This window comes from Panthera tigris, chromosome A1 (genome assembly GCF_018350195.1).
Source record: "Panthera tigris isolate Pti1 chromosome A1, P.tigris_Pti1_mat1.1, whole genome shotgun sequence".
Taxonomy (NCBI): domain Eukaryota; kingdom Metazoa; phylum Chordata; class Mammalia; order Carnivora; family Felidae; genus Panthera; species Panthera tigris.
In genome coordinates, this window is record NC_056660.1 from 13,802,269 (window position 1) to 13,828,947 (window position 26,679).

General features: G+C 34.8%; 1 protein-coding gene across 8 annotated transcripts in view; it reads left to right on the forward strand.

The window, feature by feature from the left end:
• The window catches only part of NBEA (neurobeachin), a 678,339-nt gene that overhangs the window by 117,458 nt on the left and 534,202 nt on the right, over positions 1 to 26,679 (forward strand). For all 8 annotated transcript variants that reach the window (XM_042998658.1, XM_042998776.1, XM_042998897.1 and 5 more), the window contains exons 9-10: positions 12,542 to 12,739; positions 13,371 to 13,504. In XM_042998658.1, the coding sequence (XP_042854592.1) occupies positions 12,542 to 12,739; positions 13,371 to 13,504 (332 nt within the window). The remainder of the gene's footprint in view (positions 1 to 12,541; positions 12,740 to 13,370; positions 13,505 to 26,679) is intronic.

The following is a 26,679-nucleotide window of genomic DNA, read 5'->3' on the forward strand; positions in this document are numbered from 1 at the left end:
AAGCTGTTGGGGTAGAGGCAGAAGTCTGTGAGGGTTCCCTGTTCATCTTTGCTCAGGGTAGAGTTGTACATTTATGGGGTGAAGCTCCACAAGCCCTAGCAGAAAGTAGGTGTTAACTAATAGCAGAAGAGGCGGAGTAGAGGTCACACAGTTGTCTGAGTCTACGGAGTGTCAGCCCAGTTAGAGGTTTATCTCCAGATCCTCAGCTGCTCAGTAATTGTCGTACAAACGAATGACAGTAGTGGTATAGAAATTTTGGAGTTTTATTCTACTAGATTATAATTACTCACACAGATGTCCAATCAAATCATGTCTGCAAAGTGTATCTTTTATGATTATGTAATATTGATTGCTTTTGCAGTTTAACTTTTAAAATTACCAGCCTATCAGGATCTATTCTTCCGTGCAACTGCATGCATGTTGAAAACTTTTTACTCATATTAGAAAAATGAGTTACATGAAATTGCTTACTATTGGGAAATGATTGATTAATTTCATATAAGTAGTTTCTTGGTATCATTGTGTTAAAAATTTCTCCTGGATAGTGGTGGGTACCAGTGTTTCTCTAATTTAATATTTGAAATATGGTGGTTATTATAGTGCTGATACTTGGCATTTCTGCTAATTTTATATATGCCGTTATCATAATTTTTAAAGATTTGATTGGACAAATAATTATGCACTGTGTGAAACAACTGACTGCACTTCATGCAGTGAAATTTTCTGTGCTGATCTACTTGTTGGCATGTTTGTGACTATAGTCTTTTCTTTATAATCTTGCTTGTTAAGGGTTGGTAATAATGATTTCAGGGCATGCCATTGAGTAAATTTCATCAGTGTACTACGTATTTATTGTATTCCAGGAATTGTTCTAAGCTTTAGAGGATTAAAAATGATCAAACTTATACTCTCTTTATGAGAATAATTACATTCCTAAATGTTTATAATTAAAAGTTGATATGTGTACCAGAAAGGAAATATAATGTAAATGCTGTTAAAGTTTTGTGAAAGAATGATTAATTTCAGCTACAAAGACTTTAGGAATTCTTCATAGGAAAAAGTTTTTTAGGGTTCTTGAAAAATACATAAGTTTCAGACGGCGAGCAGGACATGATGATAGAATGTGAGAAAGAGGGCATGATTAAAGGGAAAGAATCAAGGGAGTATAGGGTGTGTTTATGGATTAATCCATAAACAGACATGGCTTCATGGTAGAATACAGAGTAGGCTGAGTGGTTTATGGTGGGATGTGAGGATGATTATGATTGGTTGAAACCAAGTTATTGAAGACTTGGAATATCAAAATAATGAATTTTGTTTTTCCAGTCATTTGGAATTATAAAAAAAATTGTGGTAAGAGAATGGATTGATACTATATATATATTTTCCTAGAGAAGTTTGGAAATGTAGATATTAGAGTTTGAAGTGATTTTACTTCATATTATTATTAATATGCATTATTCATATTATTTTTAATTTTTGTTTTTGACAACTTTTAAAAATGTTTTATTTATTTTTGAGAGAGAGAAAGAGAGATAGAGTGTGACCAGGGGAGGGCAGAGACACACACAGAATCCGAAGCAGTTTCCAGGCTCTGAGCTGTCAGCACAGTACCTGTTGGGGGGCTCAAACCCATGAACTGTGAGATGATGACCTGAGCTGAAGTTGGACGCTCAACTGACTGAGCCACCCAGGCGCCCTAGATTATTCATTTTGAAGGGAAACTTCTCCAATGTATAGGTGGCAACATTCTCTTAAGTTACACAGTAGGAAACATAATTCATGGAATGTTGTGTCATTACCTATTAATATCAGTAATACTAGTCACATAGCGATACTGGAGAGAGCAGTAGGTATTGCCATAATTGCCATATATATGTTATTCTTACATAATTCAATGGAAATGGCTATATTCTTAACTTGGTGAAGTTTTCAGATGTTACTAGAAAATAGCAAGTCCCTGCTCTTGTAGCTATTAGATAAACTTAATTTGGCTGAGTTTAGCAGTGTTCTGGAACATTTTCCCATGTTTATGTTAAGTAATTCCAGTTTGGGTGATTAGGTTCTATTCAATGAGGTTTTGCCTCATTAGCAACTATGTTACAGATATCTGGATGTTCACTACCATATGTCATTACATAAAATTTATGGTATATATTTTGTGAGTGACATTTATGAAAAAATATCTTACAGAAAAATACTTGTATAATACTAAGTAGGAAAGGATGCGGTAAAAATAGCAGCTGCCATTTTGTGTTGCTTTTAAAGATCCAGGTATTGTTCAAAGTTCTGTATTTACTATTTTGTCTGTAAGGTGTGTAATAAGAGATGAAAGGTAAATAACTTGGGGATGTATACACACCTAGTGTGTGATAGGGTTGGGATTCAGACTTAAGTGGAACTAATTTTGAGCCCAATGTTTTTAGCTATTTATTTATTGCACTGTACAAAACTGAGAAGACAGTATCTTACTTTTTTAATTTCAAAGCTTTTTCCCAAGTTTTATTGAGATATAATTGACATATAACATTACATTCGTTTAAAGCATACAATATAATGATCTGATACATGTGTATATTGTGAAATGACTACCATCGTAAGGTTAGCTGACCCATCCATCACCTCACATGGTTATAATTTTTTGTGTGTACTGAGGACTTTTAAATCTGCTCTCTTAGCAACTTCCAAATATACAATACAGTATTGTTAGCTGTGATCAACATTCTTTATATTGTTCTTCAGAATTTATTCATCTTGTAAGTAGAAGTTTATACTCTTTGACCTTCTTTGCCCATTTTATTTATCTCTTCTCTCCACCTCTGGCCATTCTTTGTGAATTCTTTCTGTTTGTTTGTTGGCTTGCTTGCTTTAGATTCCACATATAAGTAAGGTTGTATAGTTGTTTTCTCTGATTTATTTCACTTAGCATAATGTCCTCAAGGTCCATTCATGTCATTGCAAATGGCAAGATTTCATTCGTTTTTACGGCTGAATAACATCCCCTTGTATACGTACATGTACAACATTTTCCTTATGCAGTTACTCATCTGTGGACACTGAAGTTGCTTCCATGTCTTGGCTATCGTAAACAATGCAGTGAACATGGGAGTGCAGATATCTTTACGAGTTAGTGTTTTCATTTTTTTTTTTTTGGATGAATATCTAGAAGTAGAATTGCTAGATCATATAGTAATTCTAGTTTTAAGTTTTTGAGAACACATCATACTCTTTTCTACAGTTGCTGCACCAGTTTACATTCCCACCAGCAGTGCAAAAGGATTTTCTTTACTCCACCTCCTTGGCAACACTTGTTATGTCTTGTTTTTTCAGTAATAGCCATTCCAACAGGTGTGAAGTGACAGCTTATTGTGGTTTTGATTTGCATTTCACTAATTAGTGAAATGTGTCTGTTACCACCCTTATGTCTTTTTTGGAAAAATGTCTATTCAAGTCCTCTGCCCATTTTTAAATTAGACTGGTTTCTTGGTGGTTTTTAAATTAGAGCTGTATGAGTTCTATATATGTATTTTATATTAGCCCCTTATCAGGAAATTAATTTGCAAATATTTTCTCCTGTTTGGTAGCTTGCCTTTTCATTTTGTTGGTGGTTGCCTTCACTGTGCGGAAGTTTTTAGTTTGATATAGTCCCACTGGTTTATTTTTGCTTTTGTTGCCTTTGTTTGTGTCAAATCCCCCCAAACCCTTAATACAATGTAGCTCCACTAGCTGGAACTTACGTTGCTCTTCCTCCAGTTCCTGTCTACACATTGCTTTTCTTTAAAAAAAAATTTTTTTTTAAATATTTATTTCTGAGACAGAGACAGAGCATGAGTGGGGGAGGGGCAGAGACAGAGGGAGACACAGAATCCCAAGCAGGCTCCAGGCTCAGAGCTGTCAGCATAGAGCCCGATGCGGGGCTCAAACTCACAAACCATGAGATCATGACCTGAGCCAAAGTCGGTACCTCAACCAACTGAGCCACCCAGGTGCCCCACACATTACTTTTCTTGGTATAACATCATCAACATAAGGAGGTAGCACTACTCTACCTGATTAAACTCCAACTTGCTTTTGGGTCATCCAACTCCTTGACTCCCCTCTTCCTTATTTAGTCTGCTTCCCCAATGTCTCAATGTCATAGATACTCTTTCCTCAAATTCCTCAACTAAACAGTTTTATTTCAATAAACAAACTCATATGTTTTATTCCTCCAAAATAATTAAATCTGCTTCTGATCAGTTCTTTGCAATGTAAGTAAAAATTCTAACATATTTGTGAAAATTTTTTTGAAAATGATTATGTTAGAAGCATAAATATTAAACCTTTTGAGCATTTATAATCTTATTGAAATACATATTAAAATGTTGATATTATAATACCAAGGCAACCAGTGAAGAAGGCAAATTAAAATGGTTTTATGTTGCCAGTATTACTACCTTATATAGTTAACTCATAATTTCATTCAGATAATCCTTATTCATTTATTTATTTATTTATTTATTTATAAAATATAATTTATTGTCAAGTTAGCTAACATACAATGTATACAGTGTGCTCTTGGCTTTGGGAGTAGATTCCCATGACATCGCTTACATACAACACCCAGTGCTCACCCCAACAAGTGCCCTCCTCAGATACCCATCACCCATTTTCCCCTCTTCCCCTCTCCACCCCCCCGTCGTCAACCCTCAGTTTGTTCTCTGTATGTAAGAGTCTCTTATGGTTTGCCTCCCTCTCTGTTTGACACTATTTTCCCCCTTCTCTTCCCCCATGGTCTTCTGTTAAGTTGCTCAGATTCCACATATGAGTGAAAATATGTGATATCTGTCTTTCTCTGACTTTTTCCACTTAGCATAATATCCTCCAGTTCTACCCACGTTGTTGCAAATGGCATGATTTCCTGCTTTGTCATTGCCAAATAGTATTCCATTGTATATAAGCCACATCTTCTTTATCCATTCATCAGCTGATGGACATTTGGGCTCTTTCCATAATTTGGCTGTTGTTGAAAGCACTGCTATAAACACTGGGTACATATTCCCCTGTGAATCAACACTCCTGTATCCTTTGGATAAATTCCTAGTAGTGCTATTGCTAGGTCATAGAGTAATTCTATTTTTAAGTTTTTGAGGAACCTCCACACTGTGTTCCAGAACAGCCGCACCAGTTTGCATTCCCACCAATAGTGCAAGAGGGTTCCCATTTCTTCACATTCTTGCCAGCATCTGTTTCCTGAGTTGTTAATTTTAGCCACTCTGGCAGGTGTGAGGTGGTATCTCAGTGTTGTTTTGATTTGTATTTCCTCGATGATGAGTGACATTGAGCATCTTTTCATGTGTCTGTTGGCCATCTCAATGTCTTCGTTGGAAAAGTATCTATTCATGTCTTCTGCCCATTTCTTCACTGGATTATTTGTTTTTAGGATGTTTGATAAGTTCTTTATAGATTTTGGATACTAACCTTTATCTTATATGCCATTTGCAAATATCTTTTCCCATTCCATCAGTTGCCTTTTAGTTTTGTTGATTGTTTCCTTTGTGGTACAGAAGGTTTTTATCTTGTTGAAGTCCCAGTAGTTCATTTTTGCTTTTATTTCCATTGCCTTCGGAGAGGTGTCAAGTAAGAAGTTGTTGCGGCTGAAGTCAAAGAGGTTGTTGCCTGCTTTCTTCTCTAGGGTTTTAATGGCTTCCTGTTTCATATTTAGGTCTTTCATCCATTTTGAGGTTTTTTTGTGTATGGTGTAAGAAAGTGGTCCAGGTTCATTGTTCTGCATGTTGCTGTCTAGTTCTCCCAGTACCATTTGCTAAAGAGACTGTCTCTTTTCCATTGGATACTCTTTATTGTTTTGTCAAAGATTAGTTCACTGTCCATGTGTGAGTCCAATTGTAGGTTCTCTATTCTATTCCATTGGTCTATGTGTCTGTTTTTGTGCCAATACCATACTGTCTTGATGATTACAGCTTTTGTAGTAGAGGGTAAGGTCTAGGATTGTGATGCCTCCTGCTTTGGTTTTCTTTTTCAACATTACTTTGGCTATTCAGGGTCTTTTGTGGTTCCATACAAACTTTAGGATTGTTTGTTCTAGCTTTGAGAAGAATGCTAGAATTGTTTGATTGGGATTTCACTGAAGGTGTACATTGCTTTGGGTAGTATTGACATGTTAACAACATTTGTTCTTCCAATCCATGAGCATGGAATGGTTTTCCATTTCTTTGTGTCTTCTTCAATTTCCTTCATAAGTTTTCTATAGTTTTCAGCATCCAGATCTTTTACATCTTTGGGTAAGTTTATTCCTAGGTATTTTATGGTTCTTGGTGCAATTGTAAATGGGATCAATTTCTTAATCTTTCTTTCCATTGCTTTATTATTGATGTATAGAAATGCAACCGGTTTCTGTGCATTGATTTTGTATTCTGCAACTTTGCTGAATTCATATATCATTACTAACTGCCTTTTTGGTGGAATCTTTCGGGCTTTCCATGTAGAGTGTGATGTTTCCATGTGGAGTGTGTCAAAGAAGTTTGACTACTTCTTTGCCAATTTGGATGCCTTTGATTTCATTTTGTTGTCTGTTGAAGGTAGGACTTACAATAGTGTGTTAAACAACAGTGGTGAGAGTGGACATCCCTGTCGTGTTCCTCATCTCAGAGGGAAAGCTCTTAGTTTTTCCCCATTAAGGATGATGTTAGCTGTGGGCTTTTCATACATGGCTTTTATGATGTTAAGGTATGTTCCTTCTATCCCAACTTTCTTGAGGGTTTTTACTAGGAAAGGATGCTGTATTTTGTCAAATGCTTTTTCTGCATCTGTTGACACTATCATATAGTTCTTTTCTTTTATTAATGTGATGTGTCATATTGATTGATTAGTGAATATTGAACCAGCCCTGCAGCCCAGGAATGAATCCCACTTGATCATGGTGAATATTCTTTTAATGTACTGTTGAATTCGATTTGCTAGTATCTTATTGAGAATTTTTGCGTCCGTGTTCATCAGGGATATGGCCTGTAACTCTCCGTTTAGTGGGGTCTCTGTCTGTTGGGAATCAAGGTAATGCTGGCTTCATAGAATGAGTCCAGAAGCTTTCCTTCCACCTCTGTATTTTGGAACAGCTTGAGAAGGATAGGTATTAACTCTGCTTTAAATGTCTGGTAGAATTTCCCTGGGAAGCCATCTGGCCCAGGACTTATTTATTGGGAGATTTTTGATAACTGATTCATTACCTTTGCTGATTATGGGTCTGTTCAAATTTTCTATTTCTTTCCGTTTGAGTTTGGTAGTGTTTGGGTGTCTAGGAATTTGTCCATTTCTTCCAGGTTGTCCAGTTTGTTGGCATATAATTTTTCATAGTGTTCTCTAATAATTGTATTTCTGTGGTGTTGGTTGTGATCTTTCATTCGTGATTTTATCTATTTGGGTTCTCTCTGTTTTCTTTTTGAGAAGTTTGGCCAGGGGTTTATCAATTTTGTTTATTTTCTCAAAAAACTAGCTCTTAGATTCATCGATATGTTTTACCATTTTTTTGGACTCTATCTTGTTTATTTCTGCTCTGATCTTTACTACTTCTCTTTTTCTGCTGGCTTTGGGGTTTCTTTGCTCTTCTGCTTCTAGTTCCTTTAGTTGTATGTTTAGGTTTTATATTTAGGATTTTTCTTTTTTCTTGAGATACGCCTGGATTGCAGTGTATTTTCCTCTTATGACTGCCTTTGCTGCATCCCAAAGGCTTTGGACTGTTGTGTTTTCATTTACATTTGCTTCCATGTATTTTTAAATTTCTTCCTTAATTGCCTGCCTGACCCATTCATTCTTTAGTAGAATGTTCTTTACCTCCCTGCATTTGGAGACTTTACAAATTTTTTCTTATGGTTGATTTCAAGTTTCGTAGCATTGTGGTCTGAAAATATGCATGGTATGATCTCAGTTCTTTTATGTTTATTGAGGCTGTTTTGTGACCCAGTATGTGATCTATCTTGGAGAAATGTTCCATGTGCACTCGAGGAGAATGTGTATTCTGCTGCTTTTGGATGTGTTCTGAATATATCTGCCAAGTCCATCTGGTTCAGTGTATAATTCAAAGCCATTATTTCTTTATTAATTTTCTGCCTAGATGATCTGTTCATTGTTGTTAGTGTATATTAAAGTCCCCTGCAATTACTGTATTCTTATCAATAAGATTGCTTATGTTTGTGATTAACTGATTTATATATTTGGGTGCCTTCATGTTGGGGGCGTAAACATTTATAATTGTTAGCTCTTCTTGATAGATAGACCCCATAATTATGATATGATGCCCTTCTTCATCTCTTGTTACAGTCTTTAGTTTAAAATTTAGTTTGTCTGATATAAGTATGGCTACTCCAGCTTTCTTTTGACTTCTAGTAGTGTGATAGATGGTTCTCTATCCCCTCTCTTCAAGTCTAAAATGAGTCTCTTGTAGACAGCATATAGATGGATCTTATTTGTTTATCTATTCTGATACCCTATGTCTTTTGATTGGGGCATTTAGTCCATTTACACTTAGAGTTATTATCAAAAGATATGGATTTAGTGTCATTGTTACCTGTAGGTTTCATGCTTGTGGTAATGTCTCTGGTCCTTTGTAGTCTTTGCGACGTTCCATTCATAGAGTGGACTTAGTAGTCATGAACTCCTTCAGTTTTTGTTTGTCTTGGAAAGACTTTATCTCTCCTTCTATTCTGAATGACAGCCTTGCTGGATAAAGGATTCTTGGCTGCGTATTTTTTCTATTCAGCACTTTGAATATTTCCTGCCACTGCCTTCTGGCCTGCCAAGTTTCACTAGACAGGTTTGCTACTACCTTTATGTGTCTACTCTTGTAGATTAAAGCCTATTTGTCCCTATTTGCTTTCAGAATTCTCTATCTTTGTATTTTGCCGGTTTCACTATGATAATGCCATGGCAAAGACCTATTCTTGTTGAGTCTGAAGGGAGTTCTCTGTGCCTTCTGGATTTGGATGTCTGCTTCCTTACCCAGATTAGAAAAATTGTCAGCTATAACTTGTTCATGTAAACCTTCTGCCCCTTTCTCTCTCTCTTCTTGTGGAACTCCTATGATATGGATATTATTAAATTTCATTGAATCACTTAGTTCTCTAATTCTCCCCTTATTGTCTAGTATTTTCTTATCTCTCTTTTTCTCGGCTTCGTCATTTTCCATAATTTTGTCTTCTATTTCACTTATTCTCTTCTGTGCTTCCTCCATCCTTGCTGTCACCACCTCTAGTTTATTTTGCACAACATTTTCTTAATTCATCGTGACTATTTCTTAGTTCCTTGATCTCTGTAGCAATAGATTCTCTGCTGTCTTCTAAGCTTTTTTTCAAGCCCAGCTATTAATCTTATGACAATTATTCTTTCTTGATCAGATATATTGTTTATATCTGTTTTGAGCAATTCTCTAGCTGTCATTTCTTCCTGGAATTTCTTTTGAGGAGAATTCTTCGTTTTCATCATTTTGGCTAGCTTTCTGTCCCTTATGTGTTTTAATAGCTTATTACATGTCCTGCACCAGCGAGCACTACTATATTAAAAAGGTGTCATACACTGTCCAGGGTCTGGCCCTTCAGGATGTGTTTTGGAGTCTCTCTCTTCAGAGAGAGAGAGAGAGAGAGGAAAATAAATAAGAAGGAGATATAGAGGAAGTATAAAAAGAATAGATTAAAAATGTTTGGTTAACCAAACCAACAACCAGAATAGAGAAGGGAAGAAAGAAGAGGAAGAAAGGGAAGGAAAAAAATATTACATATATGTTATATATAAAATAAGAGTTGACCAAGAATCAAATCAGAAAATGCAAAACTGCTAGACCAATATCTGAAGGTGCCTTGGAACTGGTGACTCTACTGGTCTGCAGGAGGGGCCATCTGGTTCTGTCATTGTCAATCTTGCTCTGGTAGATACTCAGCTACCAAGCAAAGAGGGGCATGGTTTGGTATAGGCGGGTCCAGCCTCCACAGTGGGCCTGTTTTCTGTTCTCTGAAGCCCCAACTTTTTGGTGATGGGGAGAAAAATATTGACACCCCAGTCTCTCCTCCCCAGACCAGATGACCCAAACCACTGTGTTCAGGCTACTCCCACAGTGCGGCACCTGCACGAGCGGCCTGTGTGTCCCGTTTGTCCCGTTCCACAGCTTCCTGTTCCTCCCAGGCACTTGGCTGGGATTCACACTGGCCCTGAATTTAAAGGATCCTGCTCCAATGCCCCAGTTCCAGTGTAGTGCCATTTTGCCCAGCCAGCAGACAGAGGGCTGGTGGGTGTCTGCAGGATCTTTTGTCCGTGGAGCTGCTATATACCTTCTTACCACAGCACTCAAGGGAGATGACTGCTCTCTCTGACTGCCCTCTGAGCTAGCTACCCAGCCTGGGGCTGGCTCCTCCTCCCCATCAGGAGAGTGTACAGTGTGTCTGCTCCCAGTCCAGAGAAAGTCCTGCAACTCCGGATTGTGTTAGAAATTGGTTCTTTCTCCTTTTGTCCCGTTACCCAGTCTGGGGGTTTTCTCTTGTTCAAATACAATCCTACACTTCCACACCCTCTCTTTCTCTTCCTTTTGTCTATCCACAGAAGGGGATCCCTCTCCTCTCTGCCTGCACCATGTGTTTTATCTCTCCCAATTCATAATCACGCACCTATGGCCTACCAATTTGTCACCAAGGGCCCCTTGAGATGTTTCTGTCACTCTGTAGCCGAGATTCCTGAAATTCTAAGTCTCCTGGCCTCAGTACTGCTGTGTTTGAGGGATAAGGGAACTTTGGGTCCCCCTACTTCTCCACCATGTTGACTCCTCTTAAAGAAGACTTTAAAAAAATATCTTTTTTTTTATTGTAATTGTCACCTATTCTTTAGTACAAGAGGGACTGAAATATAATCTTTATTTTAAACCAGAACATATTTTAAGCCCAACTGTTGCCTCTAGATTGGGAGGTGTGAATCTGTGAGTTATATAAACAGATTACATTTTAAATCTCTGGGGTGGCAGATAAAGTTCTGCATTCCATTTAATTGAGAAGAGAAAACAAGGTCTGATCCCAAATACTGCAATTGGGTTAGCTTATTTCTAATATCAAAATATGTAAATGTGCTTACATTTAAAGGACAAAAAGTATCATCCTTCCATAGCTACTTACGTACAAATTTTCATTTATTCATGCTGTTCTTCCCTTTGCATGTGCCTAATTCAATGGTTTGCATCCAGGTTCCAGTAAGGAAGGCTCTCTGGATACGAGTTTAGAAGTACAAAATGGGCTGAATTTGACCTGACATGTTTGGTCTGCCCAGTGTTTTTAAATATTTGCATTAAATTACAAATTAGGTGATTTTATATTTATGTAAAAGTCCAGAGTTCATGTTCCTTTTGAAAAATATTGAGGAACTGGCAACATGGTATAATAATTGACTTGAGCTGAACATTGAGGAACACTTTTAGACAGAACGTGTACTGCTGTAGTCTGAAGAAACCCCCCCTTGACCTGCTTCATTTATGCATGTGTCTGTTCACCTCCTACAAGAATGTGAGTTTGGAACGTTTGGTTTAATCTTACTGTAACAGTAACCAATCGAGCCACATTGGTTAAATGATATCTTTGACACCAAATAAAGGTCTAGAGATAATTAGTGGTAGAGCCTAGATTATAATATAGGTCACTTCACTTTTAATCCATTGATACTGGTACCATCTATTCCAGATCTTAATTTTTCTAACATTCAGTTTTCATAGTTGTTAGGTTGAAAATAATAAAAATACTGATATCATGTAATTGTTGCAAAGGTGAAATATTACTTGTCATTGTCATTGTCAGGTTTATATCTGTAGCGAAATTTTAACCATTTCTACCAATACTTTTATTACAGCTAGTACATCTTTATTATTTCTGTATTCTGTATATAAAGTGGTGACACTTTATATATGCACAGTGTTTTAAAATATTTGCATTAAATTACAAATTTGCAAATAAAATATAAATTAAAATTCATATAGATATATGAACTTCTGGGTTTAACATGACTTTCTGATGCTTTTGTAGAGTGGTATTGTTATTCAATATGTTGCTATACTTAAGACCTAAATATTTCTACACATAAATATTCTTCATAGTCTTAAATGATATTCATTTTTCTATATGAGTAATTGATGTCCCAGGTACTGTATACTCATGTACATACTTGTGAATGTGTTAACAAGAAACATTAAATTTATGTCATGAAGTATTAAATCAAACTCCCTTTATATTTAATAACATCTGAATGTACATTTTTTTCTAATAAAATTATTTTGTAGATAATCAAAACAACAATAAAAATGAGAATATGAAGATCTGAGTGTGTTTATTAGCATGCTGAGTACAATTTAACTCCTAGAACTGAAGCGAGCTAACAAAATAATATAATATCATTGACTAATACCTGACACATGGAAGGGTCAAAACAAATTGTTTATTATCTTAAATACTTCTGTGCTTTAAGACTTTAGAGTTTTATTATGTTACATTTAAAAAGAGAATTTAATTTAGTTTTATTTTTTCAGAGTACCTTCAAATTTAAATCTGAGAGTGACATTCATTTGGCAGAACATCATAAACAGGTTCTGTATGATGGGAAACTTGCAAGTAGCATTGCATTTACATATAATGCTAAGGCCACTGATGCGCAGCTATGCCTGGAATCATCACCAAAGGAAAATGCATCAATTTTTGTGCATTCCCCACATGCCCTAATGCTCCAGGTAGGTGAATAGTAGCTTAGTTTCCATATTTTCATTGAGTATTAACAGTATTTTACGTATTAAATATTACCAACCTATAGGTCTACAGTTGGTATTTTTTTTTCATCTTCTAGTTCTTTGCATGACATTTTTGCCTTCTACCTTACTTTTTTATTTTAATTTTTTGGCAATATACTTTACCTTGGACTAGTCAGTCTTCTTAGTAGGGAATCTATCATTTCTGTTATCTTATCTGTCATATATCCTTTGGGAAAAAAATCATTTCATTAGCTGAACAGATAGCTGTTAGACACAAAAATATACATTGCTTTAAGGATGTACTAATATAACTCTCCCACATAAAAATTACTTGAATGTCTTTAAATCTTCTGATGGTATTTCTTATTCTAAATTATTTTTCCATTTATAGCTTCATATTTCAGTATAAAAATCTCAACGTAAGTTCCAGATTTAAAGTGGTTGGCAAAGATATTTCAAGTTTTTATTTTATATATGTATCAAAAATTATATAACTGAGGGCTTTAAATATGTCAATATTTTTGAAATTCTTTTTACGAAGTTATTTGGAACAAGGAAATAATGATAACTTATGCCTCAGAAATTTAATACACATTTTTGTTTTTGAACATAGGATGTGAAAGCTATAGTAACACATTCAATTCATAGTGCAATTCATTCAATTGGAGGGATTCAAGTGCTTTTTCCACTTTTTGCCCAACTGGACAATCGTCAGCTCAATGACAGTCAAGTGGAAACAACTGTCTGGTAAGTTTTCTTTGAATGTGTAATTTGTACACACTTAGATAATGCCTGACATCCTTGGTGCTGTGTAAATGTGTTGTAAAATTTGGTTTTTATCCCTGACATGCTAATAAAAGCTCCTTTAGGACTAAGGCAGATACAAATTTACACATTATTAAGACTTGACACAATCATAAAGGAAGGACTTCCTTGATAATAAATGAAAACATCTTACTAGATGTAGCATAGTGATTATAATACAAGTTGAGGAAAAATGGTAGTCCCAACCTTATCCTTTGGAAATGCTTATGGTTTGGATCATCCATGAAATCCTGTCGGCTTTAAAAAAATTACTAGGGTAAAGTTTATTCTGAAGAATACTATTTGATAACAGTTATATAACTTACATGTTAGTATTATTTTATAATGATATTATCATAAGACCAGCATAATATTAAAAGATATTAGCTTTCCTTTAAATACAGTTCCTGCATGAGAACCCAGATATACCCAAGGTATATCTGTGTTTATATAATTCAGTTATTTTCTGATTAGGTTGATTTTATGTGTAATTTTTGTAGTTTGCTTCCTTTTTATTAAACATACTTCATGCATAAAATTTTATATTTTTTATATTTAATTTTATATCTTAGAATCATTTATGTAAGTAGTTAAATGTGAGTTTTAAGAATGATTTTTACTCTGTACATTGCTATGTTTGGAGAATTTAAAGAGAAAATTGTATAGGTAAACATTCATTTTTACTCCAAAAGCAATATAGGAATGCTTCACTAGTATGTACACATATGTATGAAAGTCTTCTAATTTTGAATTGTTGGAAAACCTAGTGAATGAAGCAAACAAAGGTGGGAAAAATTTCAAGTCCGTTGAAGTGTAACATGATTTTATCATATTTGTTATCTAAATAAGTTATTAACAAAATTCTATTTTAATATTGCTAATAATATTATCCCTGTATTGAGACCATCTTTATGTAAAGTATAAATATGAATATAAATGTGACCTGTGCATTTACAACACTGAGCTCCATGGGTCATGCTTTCTTTTATATCAGTGTAAAGGTTGAAGTCTTGAAGTTAAAAGGAATCTCGAGATCATACCCTGCTGTGATACTACTTTGCTACAAGATCTTAAGTAATTTCATTGGGCGGCATATCAGCTTAGTGGAAAAATAAAACTTTAAATTTCCATCCTGGATCTAAATTCAGAATGTGTTGCTCTTTATCATCCAAGTGAACCAGTATACATTGTAATCAGTAATTAAAAACTTTGTGCTATGAGAAGAAATTGGCAGAGGAAGTAGCCAGTAGAAAATTCCCATGTGTAATTTAAATATTCCTTATGAATTAATATTGTCCATAGTTATTCTAACCTGAAATGGAATTTGTTGCTTTGTGAATAAAATTAGAAAGATTATGGAGTTTGAAATGTTATAACTGAAACAAACTATCACAGTAATTTATGTTTACATGAATAGCTATTATAAAATCTTAGTGCTAAGATCATATTTTAACAGGTTATCTGGTCCATTCATCCAAGGCACATGGTTATTTTTCATTGCCTGTCTTCAAAACTCATTTTGATATTTACACTATATTTTGGTATCTTAAACTGTATTTATTTCATCATGGAGATAGAAGACAATGTAAACAGCATTCTGATTTTCATTTTTATTTGTTTTTAGTTCTTTTATGTCACTCATCTTAACTTTTCTCTGTAATAAATAACTTCAACTTTTGCAATGATATATATGTTCTTAGTTTAAATCCAACAGAAAACATATAATAAGAAAAGTATCACTATCCTCTTTAGTAATCATACATACCCAATTCCCAGCTACCCTGCAGTTAATTCAGTTATGTGCTATTTTGAATTCTTATCTAATACTTTTACATTAATTGTGTCCAAGCCCTTGATGTTTGAGGTTGGCTCTTTTGTGGACAACTGTATCTATCAGCAGTATAGTCTTTTGTTATTTAAAATTTTGAAAGGGGAGGCATTATAGATAAGTGTGCACATCAGTGATATAGTCTTTCAGTGATACAGTCTTTCTAACATTTAAAATGTTAAAGTTGTTAAATGGGACTTCTCCCTCTACTTGAAGAACATAGATTCTTAGCTGTAGGACAAGGGTTGGTAGAATTTCTTGTGTCCTGGCTATATCCTAAACTCATATAGATGAATGAGACCTTGAAATAGGTTATACCATCTTATTTTTAGTTATTATTGAATTATTCTAAATCAATGAGAATCTATTTAAAGTTTTTAAATTTCCAGAGAAAATTAGATACCCTCTTTTCTGAAAATCCATTTGCATAATAAGCATATGCCAACAATTGTAATATTATCTAATTCTTAATTACTTTATGGAACAATTGAGCTAAGCTATAAAGTTAGTTACTTCTCTGTCTTCTGTGTTTCAAGCTGAAGTATTTAGTTTCCATGTACTTTCGTCTACTTAGCAGTCCATTTTTATGAAACTTTGTATTGTTTCTGCAAGCTTTACCTCTCTGTTGGCACTGTTACACTGTCCTTACAAATCTTGATGAGTTTTACTCTATATAAGAGGCTTTGTATGAAAATGATTTATTGACATAATTATCTTATTTTTTGGAGCCTTTAAAGGTAGGCTTTGTGAGAATTTTTGTGGCTTTGTTTTATCATGAAAGCTATGTATTATAGTTATATGTGTGGACTTTAAAGTCAGACAGACTTGGGTTCAAATGCTGAGTTTACTGTACTATTAGTACACCTTTGTTAACAATTTTGTGCTTCAGCTTCCACCATTATAAAATGTAGTAATAATAGCTCATTGGATTCGTTAGATTCAATGTGATAAAATATATAGATCGATGTAGTAAACAGTACATGCTGGGTTTTGTTATCCTGATGACATTGGGCTAGGCGATCTGTAAGATTATCTCTAATACTACAGTTTCATATTTAAAAAATGATATATTATTAATCTTGGAAGTTGGTTGTTATAATACAGGCTGTATTACTTTGTATTTGAACTTCTTTCTACCAGTGATATAGTATTTACAATAGAGAATTACTGAAGTAATGAAGTAGGACTTATATTTTGAACTTTAGTTGTAGTGATGAAAACTGGTTTTGAACTATCCATTTTCTAGATATAGTGGCTTAAATAGAGGATGTGTTAACTCAAGTTTTGAAGCCAAACACCAAGTCAAAGAAAGCCTGGAAGGGTTTAAGATGAGTTTTCTTTAACTAGTTTTTGGATTTTGTATAGCTGCCCCTTTAGTATTTAAATCTCCAGGAATAACACTTCCTATCGCCTTCTCTTTTAACATGTAATTTTAGCTTTTATTATGGCACAAAAAAATTAACCAACAAAATGAATAGATAATATTCAATAGATAATAATTCAATAATATTGTTGAATTGAGTTAAATAGCTTGTGGCAACACAAACAGTATATTTGATGTTACCTGTTTTTGAATAAGTAAATTAGGCCAATATGTAATTACCATTGTGATTTCATTCTATTCATAATGATTCTCAAGCACTGTGATCACCTTGATTAATTCTGTCAAGTGATCAAAACTATTTGGATGTTTTGTCATTTCTCAGGAACTAATACTATTTTGCATTGGATGCGTCAATCTTAGTCCAGTGAATATTGAAAGCAATGACTAAACAAATTGCCTTCCATTAGACATTTAATAGTCAATAACTTAAAGAATAAATAAATGATTAACAAATTATTTCAAGAAAGTATAACTCCAATCTTGAAGTAATCATATTTTTTTATTTTATATCTAAGAATGACTCAATACATTAGAAATTTCATTTTCCTTTGATTTGGATGATCAGATACATTGACTGTACATGACATTCTTTCTCATTTGGCCCAGCCTCCTTTTTTCAAGAACATATGTTATTAAATTCTGTAGGTGATATAAAACATCTTCCTTATTGTGTGTTGTGGGAAGAATTTGCTTTGGAAAAATGTTTTCTAGTGCAAGGTATAAATAGACTTTCGTATATCAAGCAATTAAAAATACACTAAGGAAGAAATTCTCATTAGAGACAGTGTGGTGCAATAAGCAGGACTTCCTTTGGTGTCAGACAGATTAAGACTCACACCAGTGTTGTGTTATGTACTTTCTGATTTTAGGTGACGGGTTGTTCAAGGATGTGTAGTACTAGTTGTACATGGCATGTACTGAGTACTTAACTATGTGCCAGCGTCTGTAACTGTGTTATCTCACTTACTACTTTTCTGCTGCTGAGGGAGAGAAAAACCGAGTAACTTCCTCAAGGCACGAGATTGAAGTGGCAGATTAGGACCCGGATCCGAATCCTGAAAGCCTGATTCCAGAGCCCTCCCTCTAAACCAATGTGGGCAACTCTGAGAATCACTTTTGCCAGCTGTGGTATGATTTTCATAATGCCCACTTTATCTGAGTATAACATGAACTAAACTAAGATCGTTCGTCTTGAAGTATCTACCATATTATCTGGCACATAATAGGCATTGAATGTGTTTTCTCTCTTTCCTCTAGTAAATACTAGATCACTATTGATGTGATATAATTTTGTATGACTAAATTTTATTTTTAATGCGATTTTAATTCTGAAAAATTTTATAAGCTAAAATTCAATTTCAAGTGATAGTTTCAGTGAATTCTTTTAAGTATATAAATATTTTTTTCTGAGAAAAGTGTTCTTTTTGATTTTAGTTATGATATAAGCTGTTTGGTAGACTGCTTGATGGAATATAAGATATAAAAAAGATTTAGAGAATCCCATAAGGCATTTATGTCTGTGACCTATCAGTAAGAATCTTCTTGTAATGTGAATGTTAAGAACTCATCAATTTGTTTAGTGAATTTAAATGAAGTTTTTTTTTTCTTAAAATGTATCTTGCTCATCAGTTCTTCCAATGATTATCTTGAATTTTATAGTCCCCTTAATAATTAAGAATTCCCCTTAATTAAAAATTTCATTGTAAATTCCTGACTAGCGCTATTGTCATATGTAAACCAACAAAGTTGCCTGGAAATTGCAGTATTTCAGTCACTTACTTAGCTCAACAGATTTTTTCCTTAGACTTTGAAGTGACATAAAAGACCTTTTTCCAATCACATTTTCTGGTGTAAGTTGAGGGAAAGTTACCTACTATACAATGTCAAAATTCTTTTAAATACTTTTAACCCAGCTGACAAATAAATGAAAAGGGATTGGTTTAGGTAGGCAAAATAAGTGAGACATCTGTTTATAATGATTATCTCTTTTGTGAAGGTTATTGTACATATGTATAGAATATAGTATTTTGGTTTCCACGAGTACTTAGATATTTTAAAATACATACCTACCAATTATATTCCCTTTATATTTTTTGGAAAGTATGTCTGTCACAGTTAGTATATATATATATATATATATATATATATATATATATATATATATATTTGCTAGTTTGCCTTATTTTAGTTTACTAAATTATTAATGAAAAACTCTTTGAAGTAAAATAGACACAACGTGTATTTGGGTCAGTATTACTACTATTAGAGGAGAAAAAAGCAGATAATTATTTAGTGAGATTTAGCTAAAGTAAAATGGAATTTATATTGCATTTACTGTGAAAATGAATTTTTAAGGATTAAAAATAAAATACATTAAGTATTCTGCCTAAAACATAGGGAAATTATAATTTAATGTTCAAATAGCCTCCTTTTGTCAGACAAGTCCTTTTTACTCTGTGGAGTCTTTACAGGAGATACCTAATAATAAAACTTCTAGTACATGTAGCAATTTAATAAATTTGTCAGCTGTCAACAACAAAGGATATTTCGTTTTTACTCTTGATTTATGATTTATGATTCATTGACTTTTCACATAAGCTGGTGTCTTAATAGTCCATTTTAAAGTGTTTTTTTAGGCGCCTGGGTGGCGCAGTCGGTTAAGCGTCCGACTTCAGCCAGGTCACGATCTCGCGGTCCGTGAGTTCGAGCCCCGCGTCAGGCTCTGGGCTGATGGCTCGGAGCCTGGAGCCTGTTTCCGATTCTGTGTCTCCCTCTCTCTTTGTCCCTCCCCCGTTCATGCTCTGTCTCTCTCTGACCCAAAAATAAATAAAAAATGTTGAAAAAAAAAATTAAAAAAAAAATAAAGTGTTTTTTTACAATGAGTGATTACTTTTTCATAATAATTCTTTCATGAAAAGTTTCTTTTAAATCTAGTGAAATCCATTTTTAATGCTATGTTACTTTGTGCTATTTCAGTGTGTAGCACATGATTTGCTCTGGAAAAGGCAAGGCTTTTGCTGTATCTTTGACCCCCCAAAAAAAGGATAGTTGTTTTGTCAAAGGGATAACTACAAATTATTTGTTGCAGAAATTTTGACAACATGAGCACATCTTCAGTGAATTATTGCGTTAATTTTCCTTTAGTTTGTATATCCACATCCTTTCTCCTTTGATATTTCAGTCTTGTAACAATTTTGTTATTTTTCACATGAAATAGAATTTATTTCCTTTAACTTTCCTTTTACATTCTTTTTGAAAGTAAGAAAAATTGCTTCATTCATTTTGATTGTATGGTAATCATAGAATCTAAAACTAAAATAGATATTATTTGCTTTTATAAAAACTATTGCCATATGCTAGGCTGTTCACCTTCAGAAGCCCACATTTCTTTTTTTCTTTCTCTTTCTTTCTCTTCTTTCTTTTTCTTTTTCTTTCTTTCTTTTCTTTCTTTCTTTCTTTCTTTCTTTCTTTCTTTCTTTCTTTCTTTCTTTCTTTCAAATGTTTATTTATTTTGAAAGAGGGAGCTCTCGCATGAGCTGGGGAGGGGCGGTGAGAAAAGGAGAGAGAGGATCTCTGCACTGTCAGTGCAGAACCCGATACAGGCTCAGTCTCATGAACCATGAGATCATGACTTAAGCCGAAATCAAGAGGTGGACCGTTAACTCACTGAGCCACCCAGGTGCCCCAGAAGCCCCTATTTTCTAATGAAAAGTGGGTATAATACTAAGGTTCTTCCCAATGTTGAGGCTCTTTTCCCTTGCTCTTCCCTGGATGTGATGACCATTATGTCATATTTAAGAAAAGAATTAATCTGTAAGAAAAGAATCTTTTCATCTGAATTGAATCTTTAAGAATTAGTAAGTCATCATCAGGAGGTTCTAGTCAACTTAGTATTGTAATTTTATTTACTTTTATGTTATTTTGTTTCTGGGTCCCTGATCTTATTACCTAGGCTGATAACTCCCTAAGCTTTTTTTCTAGCTATCTTCTGTTTAGGCTCATATACCCAAACTCTGTAGAAGGTATCTCAAACTTAACATGCCCTAAATAAAAACTACAAATCTTCTTCTTTGCACAATTTTTATTACTTTTGAAATTCTTTTTATTTAGAAATTTTAAAATTATTTTTAATTTTTTTAAAGACTTCCATTTTTTAGGAGAAGTTTTAGGTTTACAATAAAATCAAGAAGATACAGAGATTTCCCGTATACTCCCTTTCCCCCACATAATATACCCTCCCCCTTAATCAACATCACTCATCAGAATGACACATGTTTTACCAAGGATGACACTAAATTGTTTCAATGTAATGACCCAAAGTCTGCAGTTTATCTTAGAATTCACTCTTGGTGTTATACGTTCTATGGGCTTTGGAAAAATGTGATAACAGTGTATCCATAATTAGAATACCATACCAAGTACTTTCACTTCCCTGAAAATTCTTTGTGCTCCACTTAGTCATCCTCTTCCTTCTCATACCCACCCCTTGGAAACCACTGGTCTTTTCATCATCTTCATATTTTTTGTGTTTTCCACAATGTCGTAGTTGAAATCATACAGTATGCAACCTTTTCAGATTGTCTTTTCTCACTTGGTAATATACAATGAGGATCCCTTCATGTCTTTTCATGGCTTGATAGTTCATTTCTTTTTAGCTCTGAATGTATATATTCCTTTGTCTGTATATACCACAGCTTATGAACCCATTCACCTACTGAAGGACATCCTGGTTGTTTCCAAATTTTGACCATTACGACTGAAGCTGCTGTAAACCTTGTGCAGGTTTTTGTATGGATATAACTTTTCACCTTCTTTGGGTAGATACCAAGGAGCATGGTTGCTGGTTCATATGATGAAAGTATGTTTATTTCTGTAAGAAACCTCTAAATTGTCTTCCAAAGTGGGCATGCCATTTTTTGCATTCCACCAGAAATGCATGAGAATTCCTGCTGCTCCATAGCCTCACTGGCACTTGGTGTCGGTGGTCTGGAACTTGGCTATTTTAGTAGGTATGTAGTGGTACTTCATTGCTGTTTCCTTTTGCATTTACCTGATGACACGATATGGGGCATCTTTTCATAGCTTCATTTTTCATCTATATCTGCTTCATTGAGGTGTCTGTTAAGGTCTTTGGTTCATATTTTAATCAGGTTGTTTGTTTTCTTATTCAGTTTTTTTAAAGATTTATTTTTTAGAGGGAGAGTGAGAGAGAGAGAGGGAGAGAGAGAGAGAGAGAGGGAGACAGTGAAAGTAGAGGAGGTACAGAGAGAGAGGAAAGGGTGAGAGAGAGAGAATACCAAGCAGGCTCTGCACCATCAGTGCAGAACCCAATGCGAGGCTCAAACCCACAAACTGTGAAAGCATGACCTGAGCTGAAGCCAGATGCTCAACTGACTGAGCCCCCAGGCACCCTCTTACAGTTCAGTTTTAAGAGTCCTTTTTATTCTTTGGATAACAGGTTTTTGGGGTTTTTTTTTGTGTTTTTTTTTTGTTTGTTTGTTTGTTTGTTTGTTTTTATCAGGTGTATCTTTTGCAAATATTTTCTCCCGGTCTGTGGCTTGTCTTTTAATTCCCTTGCTATTACCTTTCTAGGAGAAGATTTTAATTTTAATGAAGTCAAAGTTATCAATTATTTCTTAATGGATTTGTCTTTGGTATTATATCTAAAAAGTCATCACCATACTCAAGGTCATCCATGTTTTTTCTTATGTTATCTTCTAGGAGTTTTTTGTTTTGCATTTTACATTTAGGTCTGTGACCCATTTTGAGTAAATTTTTGTGAAAGGTGTAAGGTGTATTTCTTGATGGGTAGTTGGTCAATTTTTCCAGCATAATTTGTTGAAGATATTGTCTTTGCTCCATTGTATTACCTTTGTTCATTTGCCAAAGATCAGTTGACTATATTTATATGTGTCCATTTATGGGATCTCTATTCTGTTTCATTGATCTATTTTTTATTCTGTCCCCAATACCACACTGTCTTAATGATTACTATAGTTTTATAGTAAGTCTTGAAGTTAGTAGTGTCAGCACTCTAACATTGTTCTTTAATACTTTCTTGACTATTTTTTGCCTCTCTGTATAAACTTTAGAATACATTGTCAATATCCATAAAATAATTTACTGGATTTTTGACTAGTATTCCACTGAACCTATAGATCCATTTGGGAAGAACAGACATGTTGACAGTATTTCTTCCTCCTATTCATGTACACGGAATATCTCTCCATTTATTTAGTTCATTTTTTATTTCAATTTTGAGAGTTTAATTTTTATTATATAGATCTTATTTATATACTGTTAGATTTAGATACATAAGTATTTGATTTCTGGGGGGTGCTAATGTAAATGGTACTAAAATTTTAATTTCAGATTCCACTTGTTCATTGTTGGTTTGTAGGAAAACAGTTTGACTTTTTTATATTAACCTTGTATCCTGCAAGCTTGCTTTAATTGCTTATTAGTTCCAAGAGTTTTTTTTGTGGATTTTTTTCATATTTTCTACACAGTCATGCCACCTGCAAACAAAGACACTTTAATGTCTCCCTCCCCAATTTGTATGTATGATGTGGAAAAGAAGTGGTGAGATGGGACATTTTGCCTTGTGTCTCATCTTAGTGGGAAAGCTTTAGTTTTTCATCATTAAGTATGATGTTAGCTGTAGGGTTTTTAAAAATTTTTTTTAATGTTTGTTTATTTTTGAGAAGAGACAGAATGTGAGCAGGGGAGGGGCAGAGAGAGAGGGAGACACAGAATCCAAAGCAGGCGCCAGGCCCTGAGCTGTCAGCACCCAGCCCGATGCAGGGATCGAACTCACAAACCGCAGATCATGACCTGAAGTTGGACACTTAACCAACTCCCACCTAGGCGCCCCTTAGTTGTAGGTTTTTTATAGATAATCTTTATCCAGTTGAGAAAGTTCCTAGTTTACTGAGAGTTTTTATCATGAATTGTTGTTGAATTATGACAGATGCTTCTTCTGCATCTTTTGATATGAGCATGTCATTTTTCTTTTTTAGCCTATTGATGTGACGGATTATATTTGATTTTTGAATCTTGAACTAGCCTTGCGTACTTTGGATAAATCCCACTTGGTTGTGGTGTTGTGTAATTCTTTTTGTACTTTTTTGGATATAATTTGCTAATATCTGATTGAGGATTTTTGCATATATGTTCATGGGAGACATTGGTCTGTAGTTTTCTTAAAATATCTTTGTCTGGGGGCGCCTGGGTGTCTTGGTCGGTTAAGCGTCCGACTTCGGCTCAGGTCATGATCTCACGGTCCGTGAGTTCGAGCCCCGCGTCGGGCTCTGTGCTGACAGCTCGGAGCCTGGAGCCTGTTTCAGATTCTGTGTCTCTCTCTCTCTCTGCTCCTCCCCTGTTCATGCTCTGTCTCTCTCTGTCTCAAAAAAATAAATAAACGTTAAAAAAAAATTTAAAAAAATATCTTTGTCTGGTTTTGGTATTAGAGTGATGCTTAGGAAGTAGTTCCTCTGTTTCAACTCTCTGAAAGACATTCTAGACAATTGGTATAATTTCTTCCCATTTAGAGTGTTTGGTAGAATTTACTCTAGTGATCCCATTTGAGCCTGGTGCTTTCTGTTTTAGAAAATTAATTGTTGAGTCAGTTTCTTTAATAGATACAAGTGTGTTCAGAATGTTTATTCCTTTCTGTGTGAGATTTGACAGCTTGTGCCTTTCAAGTAGCTGGTCTTTTTCATTAGGTTATCAAATCTATGGGCATAGAATTGTTCCTAGTGTTCCTTTTTATTCTTTTAATTTCCATACGATCTGTAGTTACATCCCTTCTTTCATTTCTGACATTAGTATTATTTTCTGTCCTGTCACTTTTTTTATTAGACTGGCTAGAGGTTTTTCAATTTCATCGATGTTTTCAAAGAACTAGCTTTTTGTTCCATTGATTTTCTCTTTTGATTTCCTCTTTTCAGTTGCTTTCATTTGTACTCTAATAATTCTTCCTCTTCCTCTTCCTCTTCCTCCTCCTACTCCTCCTCTTCTTCCTCCTCCTCCTCCTCTTCTCCTTCCCCTCTCCCCCCTCCTCTTTATCTTTCTTCTTCTTCTTCTTCTTCTTCTTCTTCTTCTTCTTCTTCTTCTTCTGTGCTTACTTTGGATTTAGTTTACTCTCATTTTTCTAGTTTCTTAAGGTGGAAATGTAGATTATTATTTTAGATCTTTCTTCTTTTCTATAGGTGCATAATAGAGGATTCAGCACATAATTCCAGTGTGTAGAGAGGTGGTTCCCTCTACCACTGCCACTCCGAACAATTCTCTGTAACACTAGCTGATTGTCCTACAATTTAATTCAATTCTAACACTGTCTACTTGGAGGTAGTGTCCGATGGCACACATTAATGGCCCTGTCGTAGAAGACTGCTGCTCTGAATTCAGATACCAGTCACAAGCCCAGATTATCTCCTGTGCTTCTGACCAACTGACTATACATTGAGGGTTCAACCAACCCCCTCCTTGGACTTATGGTGCCAATCAGAAGTCTGGGTTGTTACCTGGATTTCTGATAGATTATCAATCAGAGGTTCCTACTATAACCTCCTGTGGTTTAATTAATTTGCTAGAGTGTCTCACAGAGCTCAGGGAAACATTTTGCTTACTGGATTGCTGGTTTATTATAAGAAGATACGATAAAAGATACAGATGAACATTTAGATGAACATTTAGATGAAAGAAATGCATAAGGGCAACATATAGGGAAAGGGGCACAGAGCTACCATGCCCTCTTCAGGCATTCCACTGTCTCAGCATCCCCAGATGGTCACAGACCAGCTCTTCAAATCCTGCCCTTTTGGGATTTTGGTTGATTGAATCAATAGCCATGGGTGGTTGAACTCAGTCTCCAGTATCTCTGTTGTCCCTGGAAGACAGGGTTAGGGAGGTGGGACTAAAATTTCCAACCTTCTCATCACGTGATTGGCTTCCCTGGCAACTAGTTCCCATCTTTAGGTGAGTACCCGAAGTAATCTCATTACCATGACAAAAGACATTTTTCTCACTCTCATCACTTAGGAAATTTCAGGGATTTTAGGAGCTCTGTGCCAGAAACAAGGATGAAGACCAAATAAATATGTTGTTATTATAGATCACAATATCACAGCATTCGGTGCTGTAAATTTCATTGTAAGCATTGCTTTCATTTCATTCCACAAATTTTGCTATGTTGTGTTTTCATTTTAATTTCATTCAAAATATTTTTAGTATCTCTTGAGATTCTTCAATCCGTGTTATTTGAAAGTGTGCTTTTAATCTCCACGTGTTATGTTCTTTTATTGATTTCTAATTATTAATTCTATTGTGATCTGAGAGAAGACATGTATGATTTTTATTCACTTAAAATTCGTAAGATGTGATTTATGGCTCCAGTTGTGGTCTGTCTTTTTGAATGTTCCATGTAAGCTTGAAAGAAATGTGTATTCGGTTGTTGTTGGATGAAGTTGTGTATAGATACCAGTCTTCTCCAGTTACTTGTTGGTGTTGTTGAGTTCAACTGTGTCCTAACTGATTTTCTGCATGCTGCATTTGTCTGTTTGTGAGAGAGGGAAGGATGTTGAAGTCTCCAGGTGTAATAGTGGATTCATCTGTTTCTCCTTGCAGTTACAGTGGTATTTGCCTCACGTAGTTTGATGTTCTGTTGTTAGGTGTATACACTTTAAGAAATGTTATGTCTTCCTGAAAAACTGACCCCTTTATCATTATATAATACCTTGTTAATTAATCTCTGATAATTTTCCTTGCTTTGAAGACTGCCCTGTCTGAAATTAATGTAGGTACTTCTACTTTGTTTTGATTGTTGTTAGCTTGGTATATTTTTTTCTATCCATTTACTTTTAATCTGTGTCTTTATATTAAACTGGGTTTCTTGTAGACAGCATT